Source organism: Cololabis saira, chromosome 10 (assembly GCF_033807715.1).
Source record: "Cololabis saira isolate AMF1-May2022 chromosome 10, fColSai1.1, whole genome shotgun sequence".
Classification (NCBI taxonomy): domain Eukaryota; kingdom Metazoa; phylum Chordata; class Actinopteri; order Beloniformes; family Belonidae; genus Cololabis; species Cololabis saira.
In genome coordinates this window covers 35,051,018-35,069,364 of record NC_084596.1, presented here as the reverse complement: position 1 = coordinate 35,069,364, position 18,347 = coordinate 35,051,018, and the positions used below count along the sequence as shown (strand labels likewise).

The window sequence follows — 18,347 nt, the reverse complement described above, 5'->3', positions numbered from 1 at the left end:
TCTCGAGCATTAGGGCACCAATTTATCCAGTAATTACCTGCTGTAAGTAAATCCCATATTAATTCGGAACGGTAAGCGCTTTAATGAGTCATTCTGTCTTGATTGCCAAAGTCTCCACAGCTTGTCATCATTTTTAGGAGCTTATGTGACTGCACAAATCTGTTCCTGATCCTAGGGCGAGCCATGAGAGTTTGACACAAGCAGAAGGTAAACAGAAAAGCAAAAAAAAGCATTTATGGGGAACATACTGGTTTTTGTCACACAGTGGCAATAAAAGTAGCAAGTGGAGCGCATCAGGGGAGTCGTATAACGATAATCATCATCATAACAGGACAGACATTGTAAATGTATCATCCCTAACGAACTCGTCGCCTTAGGAAACGTTTGTAATGACTGAAAAGAAGCTCCATGAAAACAGGATGAAACCCAGTATGGAAAACAGCTGTCCCTGAAGGTTTAGATCTTTACCTTTAGTTCCTTAAGTCCATCAGCTCCTCCATACGTCCTCCACTGATAGTAACCAGACCAGTAAAACCCAGTGAAAACAAATGTTGAAGCCTATGGTGCCAAGCAAGAAGTCAGCGTCTTCAGAATAAAGCCTTGTTTTGTAGTTGGTGCTTCCTCTGGTTTGGAGGTCAGTCACACACTTTCTTTGCACACATGTTTGCAGCCGGCCATGAAACCACCTGACCAGCCTCACATTTCATCTGCCTGTTTGTTTGTTTTTTTTCTATCAGCACTGCAGTCCACTGAGGATCGCAAAAGTAATTTCCAGTCTTCTGACAGCACTTTTGATGAATTATGAGCTGGATACTCCCCAGCCTGTTGAAACCGCCCTCACATTCACACATACACGCTGTTTCCTACTTGATTTATCACTAGATTAGAGTCGTTTTATCTGGGAGCACTGTGCCATCTCTATATTTGGGAAGAACCTTTTTCTGAACAGTTCATCTGAGTGTCTATATGTTCTTCTTATATAACATGATGTACACTACAGTATATCTGGCCCTGACATTTCCCTTATCCCCATTCTGCATGTCAACAATCAATCATAGGACGTTGTGGGATTTTCCCACTACAAGAATTTATTTTGATAAAATACTGTAAATCTAATCAGTAGATGCAGTAGTTTTTTTGGGGGGTATTACTCAACTTTAAGGCGATTCTAAGGGATTTGGTTAGTTATCAAGATTGTATAGGCTTTGTTATGCAATTTTGTAACTTTTTATGGCTCACAGAGAAGAGATGAGACGAAAAACAACATAATTTTCCATAAAGGTAATCTGATAATTCACAGTCGTGATATGCTTCATGTTGAGACATTCAAATCATCAGGTTTCTGCAAAGGGCTCAGTTTATGCAAACAGTGGTAGCCTAAAGTTTTTAGATTAAACTCTTCAGCAAAATTGGTAATGGCAACCTGTACTCTATCAAAGGTTAAAGCCATGGAAGAAATAGTAGTATTCATGAAATAGAAAAGGCTTAAAACCTTTGTAAACCGTCACAAATCACAAAGCCTGGGAGCCACTGTTTTAAATTTTAGGCTTTTATAATCTTATTTGAACTAAATAACTGCCAAAAAAGAAATGCTTTATGGATAAATTATATATATATATGTATTTATTGAATGACTATCATAGATATCAAATCAATAGATATTATTCCCCGAGGCATTTGTGACACAGTCGGATACATAATAATAATAACGCCTTGTTTTGCTTTTACAGCTGCAGTATTCCGTGTTTGCACATCACCTATTGACGCACCAATCCCAACAAATGATTCGGCATTGGTTACTTGTTGGCTGGTGAAGGTGAAGCTCGAGTGGGAGGAGGAGAAAGAAGAGGAAGAAGAGGAATAAGAGGAAGAGGAGGAGGAGGGGGAGGAGGAGGAAGAGGAGGAGGAGGAGGAGGACTTTGCGCGCGGAGCGCTCCTCTCCATTCAGAGCGCAAGACGCACAGTCATCAGAGGAAAGCATTTAAACCGGATTATTAAACCGGAATATCATTGCATTCAAAATACCCTTCACACATTTTTTGTGAGTTTTTCTTTTAGTATTTATTTTCTTTGCTGACTCATTTAAAGGATATGCCGGGGCAAATTCCGAGGGGCTTTTCCCTCCTTTTCTCCTGCTTGTTGCTGGAACCTGTGAGTGTACACAATTTAATTTGATTTATTTATTTGTAACACTTTGAGTTTTCTTATGACTTGAACTCGGGGTCTGTTTCAAGTATTTCATAGTTTCTCGTTTGATTCATGCACTGCAAGTTAAGTGTGTGGATTTCTGTAGTTGTGAAATGTGTGATAGCGCACGCCACTCCCCGGGTGTTTGGATGCCGGTGTTGTGACAAAAAGTGATTGTCTGCCATCTGATTTCTCCCCTGAAAATGGGTCTTTTTACCTGCCAAAAATTGATTGAAGGCCAAATACAGTTAATGAAAGGTTGTTTCTACCTAAATATGATTTGATCTCATTCTTGAGCTTCATAAACACTACTCACAGGATTGCTTTTTTTAAAGGACCATTACAACACAAAATAGGCATTTTCACCTGCCAAAAATTGATTGAAGGCCAAATACAGTTAATGAAAAGTTGTTTCAGCCTAAATATGACTTAATCTCATTCTTGAGCTTCATAATCTGAAAATCTGACGTTTTTAGCGCTATAACTCAACAGGCTGCTGTGCGCGCTCCCGCGGCCAGAAATCAGAAGAAATCACATTCTGGCAGGCAATCCCTTTTTGGCACAACAAGTCTCATCAAAGACTTTTGTGTTTAATGACGGACATTTTAAATCAAATAATAGCCTATTTCTTCAGACTTGGCACACTTGGACCCCTCTCGATATCACAATATCTCAGTGTAAAGGTGGCTCCCCCCTGAATGACGCAAAAGTTCTTTATAAAATTGTTTTAAATTAGACTGTGTTTTAATGCTTATTATTATTATTATTATTATTATTATTATTATTATTATTATTATTATTATTATTATTATTATTATTATTATTATTATTATTATTATTATTATTGTTATTATTATTATTATTATTATTATTATTATTATTATTATTATTATTATTATTATTATTATTATTTTACATGCCCACCTTCTGGTCTTCCTGTCACGTTGCCATGGTAACGGCCTCCCCCGTCTGTGTCAGTGCTGTAGTGGCTCTGGTCCTGTTCTGGGGGGGTCGGTGGTTTTATTCCCAGATCCCCCAAGTGTTGAAGTGTCCTTTGGCAAGACACGGAACACACTTATTCCTCTGATGTGCTCATTGATAGCGGAGACAAATCCCCTCCTAATCCGATGCAGAAACACAGTAAGAGTGTGTGCGTGGATGACAAACACAACGTGAGTTGCTGTGTAGCAGCGAAAACAAGGGGAATAGTTGCTTTATAAGTGCGGATCATTTACTCTTTGGTTCTCAAATAACTGTCTCTCAGGAGCATTTTTGCATTGTGGAATTCAGCTGGAAGTCAGATGTGTACCTTGGCTCTGTTTCAGACCCCCTGTGATGAATTTCAAGTAAAGAAGAAATATATTCCTAAGAGATTATCTCTATCCTACAACACAAGACACCTCTGATCCACCAATCATCACCATGGGGGAAAAAACCCCAACAGAAACTTCACAGACTGAACAGTGAGATTAATTATGAGCTATAAAAAAACTCATCTTCTTTCAAAACGGCTGGGCTTACATTTAAAGACATGAAAGAAATAATTTGGTCCTCACCAGGTCTTAAAATGAGATACATGCAAATTCTTAGATGAGGTCCCACCATGTGACAGAAGCAGTGTGTGAAAACACCATCCTGGTGATCCATCATAATTAGGAGATTAACAGCTATGTGCTGCCAATAAATCCTGTTATTAACTGATAATGAGCAAATGAGCATCACTCAAAAAGCAGAAGTTTTGGTAGCTTCCTGGTCTGGAGCATTTAGGAGGCTGGTAACACTGTGCCAACGAGGTAAGACATTAGCATTGAACTTAGAGAAGAACTTGATGGCATTTTTAAACAATTTGGAGTTCATCATGAAGGATTTTTCACAAGTGGAAAACATTCAAGGCAGCTGTCAGTCTTTCCAGCAGGTTCTCCTCAGGATCCCTGTGTGCAACGTTCAAATAAATGAAAAAAATAAATAAAACAAGAATGAATAAACAAATCATATCAGTGCACATAAAAATCCAGCCACTGAGACTGGTGGACCGCCTCGTGCATGGGATAGTCACCTCCCTGCCGACTCCGTACCAGGTCCGTGCTTGTAACCGTGCTTGATGTTGAAAACTCCCACTGATTTGGATTTAGCTGGAAGTTATAATGACCCAGTCAAAGTCAAACCTTTGTCTGATTGAAATGATGTGGCCTGCAACTTTTGATGACCTGAAATAATGCAGTTTAGAAAAGTGGGCCCAAATCCCCTCACAGCAGTGTGTGAGGCTGAAAACATCACAGAGAAAACTATTTCTTGGGAGCGGTGGTGCTAAAGGTGGGTTTACAAGCTTTTGAATCACGGTGTTGATTTGGTTTCATCCCTCGCTGCTTTTGCATTTTGGCTCAGTTTTTGTTGATAGACTATCAAGACAGTGTACCATGTCATGTGTTGTTCATCTCAGAGTGTATTTTGCCTAATTTAAAGACCTGGTAAGCTCACAATTGTTAGAGCGTGTACTTTTTTCCACTTTATAGTAAATGATGGAGTCACTGTGCATGTTGAGAAGCTGAAGCCTTATGGTTTCATTTTGTGGCTAACAATAGCCACGTACCACCAGCTGATTAATGCCCACAGAGAGAAGGCTCATCCAGTGAACGAAGGGCAATACATCTTCTGGTTTTGGGTCTGTTTGGTAAAGCCTCACGGGGGCTAACGTGCGTGTTGCTTTCCTGATTATAAATGGATTTGGAAATTCTAGTTTTGCTTGTGCTGTGCAAGTCAGATCCACCTAACGGTCCCCAGTGGGGAAAATAAAGCTGTTGCCTTTATATGATGGAGCACATGTAGTTCAGCTGTTTTCAGAAGTTTCTTTTATTCAAGTATAAAAAAAGAATTTCTAGATTTAAAACGGTATTAAAAGTTAATTGCTCCGATGAGAGATTCTGACAACATTGATTGCAAATCCGGTCATAACTGGGAAAGAAGGCAGTCGAGAAGCTAAAATCCCTCATTGACAGAAGTAACGATAGAAATGGTTCTTTAAAAAAAAAAAAAAACGGCCAAAATATGAGAAATAACAGAACAGCGAGATTTTTAGAATAACTCGTAATGCCATTTACTCCTCTTCAAAACTCATCAAATCTTTAATTACCAGGGGGGAGCACACATTTTTGCATTAGCAGAAAAGCATCCGTCCATAACTTTAATTGTGTGGAAACCAAAGTGAAATGTTCTCTCTGCAGGTGTTTTCAGTGCACAGTCAGATGTGTGAACTGATTCTGGAAATTGACAAGGAGAGGAAAATGTGCGAGGCTCAGATTGAGAACAGAACAACAGGTATGTGGGTTTCCAGCATATGTGTACTTATTCTTAACTCATTTTGTTGGTCGCCCTCATTCTGTCTCATGATGCTTTTTTGCTGTTGTTGTTCCCTCAGAAGTGGGCTCTGAGAGATACGACAGGTTAGGCCATTCAAACCTCCCCTGCAGCTTTACATTACACCTTTTGTTGCTGCAGGCAGCTTTTCAAATAACATAAGGCTCTTCACACACTTTTAAAACTTTAGCTGTTTAACAAAACACTTTATAGTTAAATTACAGGTGTGTGTCCAAAGTGGAGAGAAAGGATGGGGTCAGAGTCTCAAGTCAACTCTACCTCCCTCTGTCTTCCCCTTTTGACATCACTCATACAGCTTTTTGCTTCTGATTTCTTAGACAGCGCACATGAAGCCCTGTGTGAAGTCTGGAGATAAAGATAAGAAAAGTTGGATAACTCTTCTGTGATCTGGATCCGTGATGACAGTCTCCTGCGGCTCCAAAACAAAATGACAGGGTTGTGTTTTGTCAGAGTTTATGATTTGGATGCTAAAATAAATGCTCACCTTCACCGAATGTTTGAATTTTCCTTAGGTATGATCACATTTTTCATACATCCCCTTTAATTTGAATGAAACTGATTGATTTATACAACGAAATTAGTCTCACAATGTCTGATCGATACTAGTATTAAAAATAGACCAAGTAATCTCAAATGAAAAGAGTTGATATTAAAACAATAAATAGATTAACAATACAATTCAGCTGTCCTCTGCTTATGAATATGGCAATTATTGAACGATCAATATTGCCTGAGAAGTGATATCATGGAATGATTTATTCATGAAATAATACAGAGAAAAAATTACAATTGTTTAAGTTTAAAGTGTTTATTATATATTGGAATAAAAAAGTATTTAATTCTGTCTTTAACAGCTTTCTAATTTCAGTTTTTTCTACCTCTATGAATACATTAGTTACTTTAACTTATTGTTCTATTCACTTTCTGTATTTTTCAGATTTTTTTTCAAATTGTACAAATCTTTTTTTTAATTATTGATTATAAACTGGGGTGCAGAGGTCCCAGGGGGACGTTATTAAAAAATACACAAATTATGATTTTTCAGCGTTCATATTCTTGATGGTTCATGGAAAGAGCGTATTTGTCCCTGGAAATGAGCTCCTGTAACATCTCCTGGAGGGCGGGAGGTCGAACAGTTCACGACCAGGACAGGGACTGTTATTGATAATGTTCCTATAACTGTTATAATAGTAACAAAATAATATAATAATATTTTTCTCAAAAAAGTTATTAATTTGCACTTAATGTCCTTATTTTAAATATACTGTAGAGCAGTGGTTGTGCAGTAATGCAGCTTGCCGAGCTAGTTTACTGATCCCACGTTGCGTGGTGGTGCTGCGTCCTCGCTGAGCAGCACAGTCACATTCTGGTCAGTCTTGATGGAGCTCCTCTGCGCTTCTTCTACTTCTGTGAAACTGAAGCCTTGTTTGTTATAACTGAAGAGACTTTGCATTTTAAGGCAACACAAAAGTCATTAAGCAGTCATCATCTTTTTTAATTTAGTAATCTTTTAAAACACAGGGATTCCCTTAGATTTGACCAGTACCAGTTCCCTGGGGTGATGTGGCAGATGTCAGCTGGCAAGGTGAGTCTACGTTGTGATAAATTGTTAAGCAGCCGTGGAAGTGCTATGACCTGATTCTTCATCCCGGGAGCATACGGGCCACGCTGTGGAAGGTCACAGCGATCTGTTTTCAAAACAAAGGACAGGGAGCTTTTTTAATAGTCATCGTGGCAGCAGGTTACATGTGGTTGAAGCCGCGGCCGACACGTGAACTCCACATTCAGCTCAGTGTGCGAGCCTGCTCTGATCTAAACTGACTTTCACCCTGGTCACTGTGATTATTACCTTGTTTGAAAATTAACGGTGTGTCTTTTTTATGTGCTACCTCCTTCTGTTAGGTTGCAGTGGGATATGGGACAACATCACCTGTTGGCCCGGCGCTGACATCGGAGAGGTGGTTACCATGCCCTGCCCCCAATATCTCCTCTATTTATTCGGGGACGTACCCTCACGTAAGAATAAAGTTTCATCCGTCACACACTTTGCTTCACATGATACATCATGTGATTTCAACATAGGGCATTAAGGGGAATATGTTTGTAGATGATTGGAGGAGAATGACACTACACTCATGTTGCTTTCAAAGTCCCTTCATATCGAGGCAAAGCAAGGCAATCTCATTTGTATAGTACAAACAACAACTCAAAGTGCTTTACAAAGACACTGAGATGAAAGAAAGATGAAAAAAAGAACATAATAATGCAAATAAAATACATAATAAAATCACAGGAAATAAACATGGACATAAAAGAAGAAGAGAACAGATCTAGTGATCAAATATCAGGGGATGATCACAATGATGGAAGGTGGCACCGCCTCAGGGCCCGTATCCTCCTGAGCTCCATTAATATTTGCAGTATTCTGCATGACTGACTGATGAAGTTACTGTGACTGTATAGCATTAATTAATGGATGTTTTGGTCTGGCAAAGCAGTAAAGCGGAGAGCATTTAAAGGGGAGAGGATGTTTGCAGGAAAACACACAAAGTGACAGATAGAAACACTTAATTATTGTATTTTCATCAGGAAACTGAGCAGGAGGTCAACTGGTTAACTGAAATGTCAACGACTGACCTTGATTAGTTTAAGTTTGAGGTGTTATGGTGTGTTATGTTGTTTCCTACATTTTGACGGACGTACGCGTTACTTGCTGTAGCAGGTGTATGCTTCATATTTGAATATGCATCATGTGGTGATTTTATTCATTCCTATTTTATTTTTAATGTTGTGTTTGTGCAAGAAAGACATTGTGGACCACAGATGCAGCACTCCTGCCTGTAGCTCGCTCGCAGCAGTGGAAGCACATTTATCATCTGATAAAGTGTCTTTGCTGCATAATTTGCTTTTGGCTGTTAGTGTGCTTGGTCACACCCAGGGGTGGGTAGAGTAGCCCAAAATTGTACTCAAGTAAAAGTACTGTTACTTCAAAATAATATGACTCAAGTAGAAGTAAAAAGTAGTCATCCAAATAATTACTTGAGTAAAAGTAAAAAAGTACTTGGTGAAAAAACTACTCAAGTACTGAGTAACTGTTGAGTAAAGTCTGATTTATTTTTTAACACAACCATTCAAACAGACAAAAGTACAAAATAATCATCTTCAGGCAAATTAAATCAATAAAATAAATTAGAATTAATAAAAAAAATTAAAAAAATAGCTCAAATTAAAATAATCTTAAAGTAAATTCAAGTACTTTAATAAATAATAAAATAAATAAAATAATAACAGAATAAAAAAAGAAATTAAGCCTTTGTACTTTTCTTTTTTAACCAGGCAGAACTAGAACAAGCCCATGAACTCATATAAAATCTGTGTGTGTGTTTGAGTCGGTGTAAATGTGACAAAACATGCAAAAACAAACATTTTTCCCAAAGAATCACCCAGTGATGTCATGAGATTGACGCGTACGCGGATAAAAGGGATAAAAGAAAAGTAACAGCTCAACGTAGCCTAATGTAGCGGAGTAAGAGGAACAGTTTCTTCTTCACAAATCTACTCAAGTAAAAGTATAAAGTATAGTGATTCAAAACTACTCCTAAAAGTACAACATTTCCCAAAACTTACTCAAGTAAATGTAACGGAGTAAATGTAACTCGTTACTACCCACCTCTGGTCACACCAATCAGTTCATTGAGAAATTATGAAGACTGAGTTAAAATAGGTACTTTTCACGGTCTGATGTATAGTTAGTGTCCATTGGCACTGAAGAAAAATATTGAATGAGTAGTAATAATATTATAACGGGTCATTTCACAGCAGTGAGGATTTTCACTTGTCACACTTAATGCTACTTTAGCTGAAAGGACCTTTTCAAAATGTATTGTTTTTTCTTGTCCTTTAACTTAAATGAAGCCTATGAGTACTTTTTTTTACTTTTAGTGGAAAGTTTAAGATCTCCTCGTTTCTAAGTCTAGCTCCACCTCGACAGTCGCACCTGAGCGTAGAACGGTACAACACGGTTCGTGTGACGGAGCCTTTGCTTGGTGGTTTGTCCTGGTATGATTGTGGCTCACGCAGGCTTTTTAAGATGGGATGTACCAAAAAACACAATAAAAGAATGGTGCTAAACAAATAACTGATAGTTTGATCCGTTTGGAAGCGTACAGAGACCCACCTTGCTAACGGGTCTTGTCTTCTTTGTCAGCATCAGAGAGCGTTAGTAACTATATGGTGACTACAAGCGTCAGTATTCCAGTTTCTGGGTTGACGCCAACCTGGTAGTAAGAAAACTTGCAGTTCCTCGACTGACCACTGGGGGCTTTCTCCAACAACTAATCAATCTCCTGCGAGCGACATGTTAAAATGTCCAACTTTGGAGCAGAAAATAACCTGATTTATCGTCTTCAAAAAAACTAGATAAAAAACAGTTTGGTCTCCATAGCTTCTCATCTATGACAACTCCACAAGGAGTAAGTTAATGTTTGTACCACTTCAGGTAAAAACATAAAAAGCAATAGATGATTGGCAGCAAGATCAGGAAATGTTCAGCTGTCATCACTTCTCCTACGCAGCACCTAACACGTTTACATGCAGTCAAAATTCGGGTTATTGCTAATATTCCGGTTACTGAAACATTCGGAATATTCTGTTTACATGCGTGAGCAAACAGGGTTATCCCTGTATACATGGTAATTAATCATTTGGGATATCCCGATCAAACCAGCGATGCGCAGAGAACGTGATGACGCAATTATCGTCATTTCCGCTTCTTCTTCCTGTATCCAAATTCAAAACAAATGCTGCTTCGCACAACTTTTCGCTCACCTTCTTGTAAATCTCGCTATCCCCGTACTTTCTACCGTCTACAAATGCCAAAATGTTCATATCCTTCATTACATTTATGAAGTGATTAGTCTCCTCCTCACTCCAAAAGTGTGGCGTGGTCTAGCGTTTCTCCATGTTTAGAAGTACGTCCTGGACTCAAAAGACCAAGATTTCTTGCGAACAGAGCATGCACAGAAAACAAATTCATGTTCCGTTTGATCGGCATATCCCGTTTGGCGTTACATGACCGAATATTCGGGTTATGAAAGGAGTAACCCAGGGGTCATATTCGGGTTTTTAAAAACCTGAATATGAACAAATTCGCGTTATTCAAAGGGGTTATTGGTGTTTACATGGCCGTGCAAATTCGGGTTATTGCCAATATTCTGGTTTTAAAAGGGTTATTGAGTGCATGTAAACGCAGCTACTGTGTTGACTTCTGAGGTGTGAATAAAGACCTAACAGAGCACAACTATCAATACCTGAAAGATAGTTGTTAATGTTATTAACAGACAGCCCAGACTGGCTGTGTGCTGGCCTGGAACGATCCGAGGACGAAGCTTAGCTAAGAGCAGACTGCTTGTTTTAACCACGCGTCTGCTACACGCGGTGGTCCCTTCTGATTTGGATATATTTGCAACCGCTGAAGGATCTGGATCATTTCTGGATCTGCTGGCGTCCGTAGTTAGTCAGGCCACAATGTCGGTAGTCTTGGACGAGTACAATGGCTCTAACATCGTCTAAGCTCTGGCTGAACTCGTTTTGGATGTTTTTCTGAAGCAACACTCGACATGAGAATGTTTAGACAGACTTGATACGACAGAATGTAAAATCATATTCATTATAGTGGCAAGTAAGTGTAAGCTAAAACTGCCAAGCTCTAATAGATACAGTTTACGCTGGAAGAATTTAATTACAAGAAAAGTTGGGATGTTTTCTAAGATGCAACAAAAAACAAACACACCCTTAAATCTATGATCTACAGTTTGGCATCACCAACACTTTTAGAAAAGTTGCTCGAAAAGGAAAATAAGGACAAAATAAGATCATGTTAGTCAGCAGATTATTCGATGCCTGTTGAGGATGTCAGGCTTAGTCTCTCCAAGCGGATGAGTCATGACTCCCCACTTTGTGCCAAACGCTGTCAGAGAATTATGTAAGGACTTTACTCTTCTACCATCGACGGTGTGTAATGTTATGACACGATTCAGAGTCAATGAAAATCCCAGTGCATACGGATCAAGGCTGAAACCATTAGATATGCATGTGAGGCTGTCAAACTGCACGACCGTGGTGATCAGTGCAGCCACGTGAGCTCAGGAACACGTTGGAAGACCTTATTCAACAATCCACCATTGCTTCCAGAAGTGTTACCTGAAATCGGCTCTGCAAGGAGAAAGCTGCATGTCGACTCTGTGCAGACACGCTGGAGGCGTCTCTGAGTACCAGCTCATCAGGGCTGAGAACGGATGAGCCAACTTCTTAGTTTACTTTTGGAAAAATCTTGTATCAGTTTCTACCAAATGTGAGAAAGGCCGTCTTGGCTGTTATCAGCAACAGCCAGTGTGTGATACCACGGTGCTCCATCGGTATTCGTGGCTCGGCTGACCTGCTTATGAGTGTATTGATTCTGAAGTGTACAAAAGAAATGTTGCGTGACCTACAGCGTGGCGTCATAGATTAAACTTTTCTTTCTTTTCTTTCATTTGTGTTGCTGGCGTCAGATCTAAATCTCTCTTTATTTTCTGAACAATTATGTTGCACTTTGGAGGACTTTACAACGTTTCTGTAGATTGGGTTTGAACATTCATCACACGTCCAGAGTTTTTGCTGCTTACTATCTTCTGGATGTGAGTCTTTGTTGGAATAAATAACCTGATATGTGAGCGTTGCTTGATAGTCATTGGTCCAAGAAATGGGTTTCATCAAGCTGTCTTTTGTCTTGAGAAAGACATTCTTTCTGAAGCAGTCTAAAAATATATTGCCAGTGATGACACTTCCCATCTTTCTTCCAATCCTCTAAATCCATATCCGTGAGTCGTAGATTAACAGAGAATTTATTGAGGGTGTCCATTTTTGGTACAGGATGTTTAAAAGAATAACAGAGAAAGCTGGCTTGCTGCTCATGTTCATCCCTCCTTTATTTCCATTTTGTTGTTCCAAATATTCCCCGCTCTTGAGTTTTTGCCAGTATCATCAACATCCGTATAATTAGGGAAATAAATGAACGGGAATCACAGAGTTCACTGAGCGTCCCATACGTCCACGATGCCATCGCGACCCAGGCTCACTCATCTTTCTTGACAACATGAACTCAGAACACAGCTGAGTGTAAAAAAAAAACTTCCCATCCCAGCATCATCCCTCCATCAAAGAAACATGCTGTTTATTTGTCTTTCTTTAATCTGTGACAACCTCGCAGCAAAGTGATGCTAATTATGCAGAAGTGAAACTGGGGATTTGCTGGTTGATCTGCAGGATGTTTGCACTGTAGTTCCTTCAATTATTCCCCTCTGAGTTCCCTGCGTGCCTCAGTTTGTCTTTAATTACCACACCGAGCATCCTCAGCGTAATTAGGAGTTGTTTGTTTGCATTCAGCAGGCAGAGAAGCCGCAATTTCAAACTGGAGCCTTAAGAAATGTTATTGATGAAGCAGACTTAAATTAGCTTGAAATGTTCCGCTTTAAAGACAATTTAAAGCTGAAGAGCCTTAAAGTTTGAAGAGCTTTAAACTGTTTAAAGCTGCTCTCAACACATTTTTTTTATATAACATAAATGAAGTTAAATGCATGAAACTGCATTTAACTTCATCATTGTCTTCTGCAGGTAAGAGATCAGACATGCCAGGCACCTCTAAATTGTATCACCATGACTTGTCTGAGAATCCTTAATCGGCTTGCTCAGGTGTCTCTGCGTCTTTGTTCAAGGGAAGGATCTGTGCGTGCCAACTCAAGATTAAACTATAACTGATGCTTAAGATCAAAAGCACTGCCTTTTGTTATAAAATGGTGCTTATAAAGGTGAGAGTGATGTGTGCATCATATTTCATATCTCACAGTTTGGGGCAGTGAGGTGGAAAAAGGACACAATTACACTGAAAAAGTCCCATTTTTCATGTGATTCGTTTGCTGAATACTGGAGCAGCTGATGTTGCAGGTTAGCTAAAAGAGTGGCTGAAGGAGGAGGACCTCGCCACTGTCCTGACATTTCTTTTTTTTTTATTTCACCCCTGCCAGGGCTTTTTAAACTTACAGTGTGTATGACCTCCATTACCCTTCCCATTTAGTAGCCTTGGCTCATCCTTTTCTTCACTTCTCCAATGAGTCTTTCAGTGTCACATGTTTTCATTGCCACTTCACAAATCCCTCAGGTAATGAAAACAGTATTTCCACAAAATATAAGGAAAAACTATGAATGGTGTACCATGTGCATGCAACTTTCTGAAGACTAGGGTTCATAACACATAAGTAAAAGTACATGTGACTTAATCAAAGGCATGCATTGTATCCTTCTGACTTCATTTGAACTCAAAGTTGTAATAGTGACTGCACCTGGAGTCTTGTGCTCCAGGCTCCAGGTGTTCCATCACCTTTGCACTACTTTTATCAAGGTTAATGCTGCAAATGTCAACTATAAGTAATTGCCGTGCCTTTATACCCAGCCGTTGCTCCTCAGACTCGGAGACGGGCCGCCTGTTGATGTAATCCAGTGGGTATTTTTCCCGTCATATGTGGGACATGAGAGGGGGTTAAAACAAGGATTTATCATGGCGCATGTGAGGGCCCCGTGCAGCGATGAAGTCTTCTGTGGGAAGCTGTGCTGTGACCCAGATGGGAGATGGTGTGACCGGAGGGACCCGAGCACCTGAGGGAAAAGTGGGAGGTTGGGGGTTGAAGGGAAAATAGGTATATTATTATCTGACAAAGATTCACAGGATCACCACCGACTAGGGGCCCTAACAGAAGGAGAAGTAGCTGTAAGTGACCTTTGTACGACTCATGAACACAATATCAATTATGTAGTAAATCAAGCCATCAAGGAAGGTCTCTGCTGGTTAAACCTGCTCTGCTCTCAGGTCGTGCAAGGAGGGCTTAATGAAGGGATGATGAACGGCCTGGAATCCTGTACATTGTAAATTCATATTCCAGCCAAGTGGGAGCCATGAACGTCCCAGTGTAACATCTGCAGGTGTTAAGATTAACAGGCTTGTTTGTTCCAACATTTTTGAGTTTTTGAGGGAATCTCTAAAGGTCAGTGAGTTCCCTTTGTTTGAGAATGTTTGAGAGAAAATGTCAGAAAGTCAACGCACCTTCATAATCTGGAGTAATTGTGAAAGACTTCAGCTATTGACACATCCCGGGCCATTCATTATTAAAGACTCGCTCACTGACAGACAGCATTACGAAACATGACGCCAGGCAGACCCGGGTTGTAAATTTAGTTAAGATAGCTTGCCATTCTCATGAACTCTTTACCTAGTAGGTCGAGCAAACAGTCACTCTCCCTCTTTTAAAAACAGAGACTCCAGGCGGCCTGGCTCCCGGCCATTTCACCCATACGTCGTAACGTCGCTGAAGCCGATGTAAAGTTTTCATCTATGATTAGAAAGGATGCGCTATTTGGATAGAAAATAACATCTGAAAAGAAAAAGATTAAAAGAGCCTAGAAACAAAAACCATTATGGGTGATGAACTAATTTCAGCTCCCTCTGTTGTTGTACATGGCTCAAAATCCTCGCACTCATGTTTTGGGGAATGATGAAAGCATTCTTCTGGCAATCCCTCGAACAAGCCGGATCCAGCGGTGGCATGGGCTGAAACAGCACCGACTTATCTTCGCCTTTGTGTCTTGTCACATTGTTTGAAGAAGCTAAGCCCCGGTCTTCTCCGCAATACGCCACTCAGGTATTTGAGAGCTGGCCAAATTCTGATTCCAAACCCATTCCAAGACTTTGGGTTGTTGGTCATTTCCCAACTCCGTCTTGATTTGATAGTGGCTGCAGAGTGATGTGGTTTGGAAATGCGAGGAATGTCCAACATTTACATTTCTCCTGCAGCCTGCGGTCTGTGGATTAATCTGTAGCCCACGCATGCGGCTTCCTTTCTCTGTTGTCCCCGAACGGAGATGCGGATCCTTGAAATAAATTGTACATATTGAGAGACTGAAAAAGAAAAAATAGACGCATCAATCAGTGCTGCTACAGGAGGATTACATGAATAAACAAGGTGAGACACATGGCAATGCCCTACAATAGATGTCCTTGGAAAGAATCACACGGGAACGTTTAGTTTCAATGGCATTCAGCATCAACACGGCGCTGCAGGAAAATCCAGCTATATTTCAACTGGTTAAGTGAGACACATTCACTGAAAAAGCTAAATCAAAACTCAAGTTGTATTCAGTGATCATTTTACTTAATGATCAGGACTTTTCTTTCACCATCCATGCAGCTTGCTGTCAGTGCTCCCGGTAGCTCCCCTCCCCCCCCCCTTTCATCTCAGCTCAGTGAATGCACTTGAGGAAATGAGGGGTTCAGTGTTCTGACTAGGCCTGTGTTGAAAAAATCGATTTCCCAATTCTAAATCGATTCTCATATTAATTCCTAAAAATCGATTCATATGTATAAAGATCAATTTATTTTATTTATTTTTTATTTATTTATGTATTTTTTTTTTTCATCATTACATTACAACTTTTGGTTATTTTTTTGTTTATCCCCAAAAAAGGAATGTTTTGTTGGACACGAGAATAACTGGTGCCATGTTTTTGCCTTTAAATATGTTTAAAGGTATGAAAACATTAAAGTTTTAGGTTATAATTGCATAAATTGTCTATATTTAATTACTTTATATACTGTCTTGGGGTTACATTTGCAAAAAATGCTAAAAATCAAATGCTCAAAAATTAAAAACCAAAATAGACCAAAAATGGAACAAATAAAAACGGAATGTGGGAAAAAATAAAACCGATTTCATAAAACTTTGTTTCCTCCCTGGATCTGTTTGATAATTCTGACCTACATGATGTTTCTGAAAGCAGTTCTATCAGCATTCTGGGAGCTGATTGGTCCTTACAGCATCATTAGCTGCCAATACTTGCTGTTTAATCTCAATATAATACTAGTAGTAATATTTTGCATAACTACTACAGTCATGTAATTCATGCAACAGCTCAAAAAACAGTTTTAATAACACTAACACAAATCAATATCGGAATCAAATCGAATCGGATCGAATCAAATATTGACAATCGATTCTGAATCTTAAGAATCGGAATCGAATCGATTCTTAACATTTGAATCGATCCCCAGCCCTAGTTCTGACCGAGCACAGCTCGACACGTAGACGGAGTCTGGACTCAGAGCTCCAGTCAAGGTGGATCAGCTCGACACGGTTGTACTTTACCTGCTGAACCTGGAGCTGCTAGAGTCTGCTCCTCTGTTTTAAAAGGCTCGATAGAATCATGTCACTAACCCTAACCTAAGTGTTTCACCCTAAGTGAAATAAAACAGAGTTGCCTCAAGCTGCCTTTTTCTTCTGGCGACAAATATTTGTTGAGCAATCTGTTAACACAACCACTCAAAAGAAGTCAGCAAAAAAAAAAAAATCCTTTAAAAGCTTTCTATCTAAAATTGTATGCAAAATGTTATGTTTGCTTTGCCAACTGTGTCCTTGGGAATACCCGAGGCAGAGGAGGCCAGAGTTGATAAACTGACTTACCATCTGAAGCATCTGACTTCTCGTAGTAAACTTTTTCCATAGTTGGAGATGAGATGTTCTGATTTCCCAGTTTTAGTCATAGCTTCGATACACTGGATTTGTTATTCCTTCAAAGAGAGACCACACAGATGAGAGAAGAAGATGACCTCTTCAGAGTCGCTCCATGTAGGGTTTCCTGTGGCAGCTGCACTTCTGTTCGTGTTCTGTGCAAATGAAAAGCATGAAAGATCTCCGCTTTTTTCTAATCTACGAAGCTTTTACATGTTTTCACGGGACGGATCTGGGTCTGATAGAACTGAAACATTAAGCTGTTTGGTTGGGTTTTATTATGTGTAAACACAGCTACAACATTTAGACGTGCACCTTGAGAGAGGGTTGTCTCAGTCTGAACTCTGACAGCTCCACTTGTTGTTGTAACTGTGTCATATTACCTCGATGTCACCTGGCGTGTCCAGGTGTACACGACAGAACTGAACAAACCAGCTTCTTCACTTCAACATGTTGATGCTCTCAGTGTTAACTCAAAGTCAGAAGTGCTATGATACATTTAAGACATTTCCATGAGGTGCATAAACCTTTCTGCAGGTAGTAACAGATGGTTATTACCCGTGTGACTGCTACAATTATGAGAAAAAAAAAAATAATTTTTTTTTCACTGAGCTGACAGCTCCGAAGGGAACGTAAGGGAAAACAAGTACAGTTTACAAACTCTTTTATTATCTAAGTTCTATATTGATGATTAACAACTAATTATGAAAAGATAACTAACTGGCTGGTAATAATTGAGTCACTACTCATCAACGACTTAATATGATGCTCCACTTTACTTGAAGGGAAACAAAAAGTGATTAGATAATATCAGGCTACAAAATAAATATTATTTACTTGGTATCAAATGAAGGAGGAAGGCTAATACTGTGCGAGCCACTCACGACGAATGCGATCAGCACGCCGCTCTTCCATTACCTCTGAAACTGCGCAAAACCAAAAGATTCTCCGGCATCACTGGATGTGACGTAGTCGGTCAATCTGAAGACATCTCAATCTAGTTTCCAGCTGTTTTTGGCCTCCTTAATACGATGTAGTTGTGCTATAAGATCTTCTTTGAAGTCAAGATCTTCTTTTTCTTTACTTTGAAGAGAAGTTTTGCAGGATCAACTTCTCTGGGAGTTCTAAAGAGCTCAAAGTTCTGTTCATTGCCATTATGAACACAATTTCTAGATGCAATCAGGGAGTAGA

At 39.5% G+C, this 18,347-nt stretch overlaps 1 protein-coding gene across 2 annotated transcripts in view; it reads left to right on the top strand.

Annotated features, from left to right (window-relative positions):
* The first annotated feature begins 1,958 nt into the window (after positions 1 to 1,958).
* The window catches only part of LOC133452973 (vasoactive intestinal polypeptide receptor-like), a 28,981-nt gene continuing 12,592 nt past the window's right edge, over positions 1,959 to 18,347 (top strand). For both annotated transcript variants that reach the window (XM_061732752.1, XM_061732751.1), the window contains exons 1-3: positions 1,959 to 2,151; positions 5,409 to 5,502; positions 7,465 to 7,578. In XM_061732752.1, the coding sequence (XP_061588736.1) occupies positions 2,092 to 2,151; positions 5,409 to 5,502; positions 7,465 to 7,578 (268 nt within the window). In that variant the 5' untranslated portion in view covers positions 1,959 to 2,091. The remainder of the gene's footprint in view (positions 2,152 to 5,408; positions 5,503 to 7,464; positions 7,579 to 18,347) is intronic.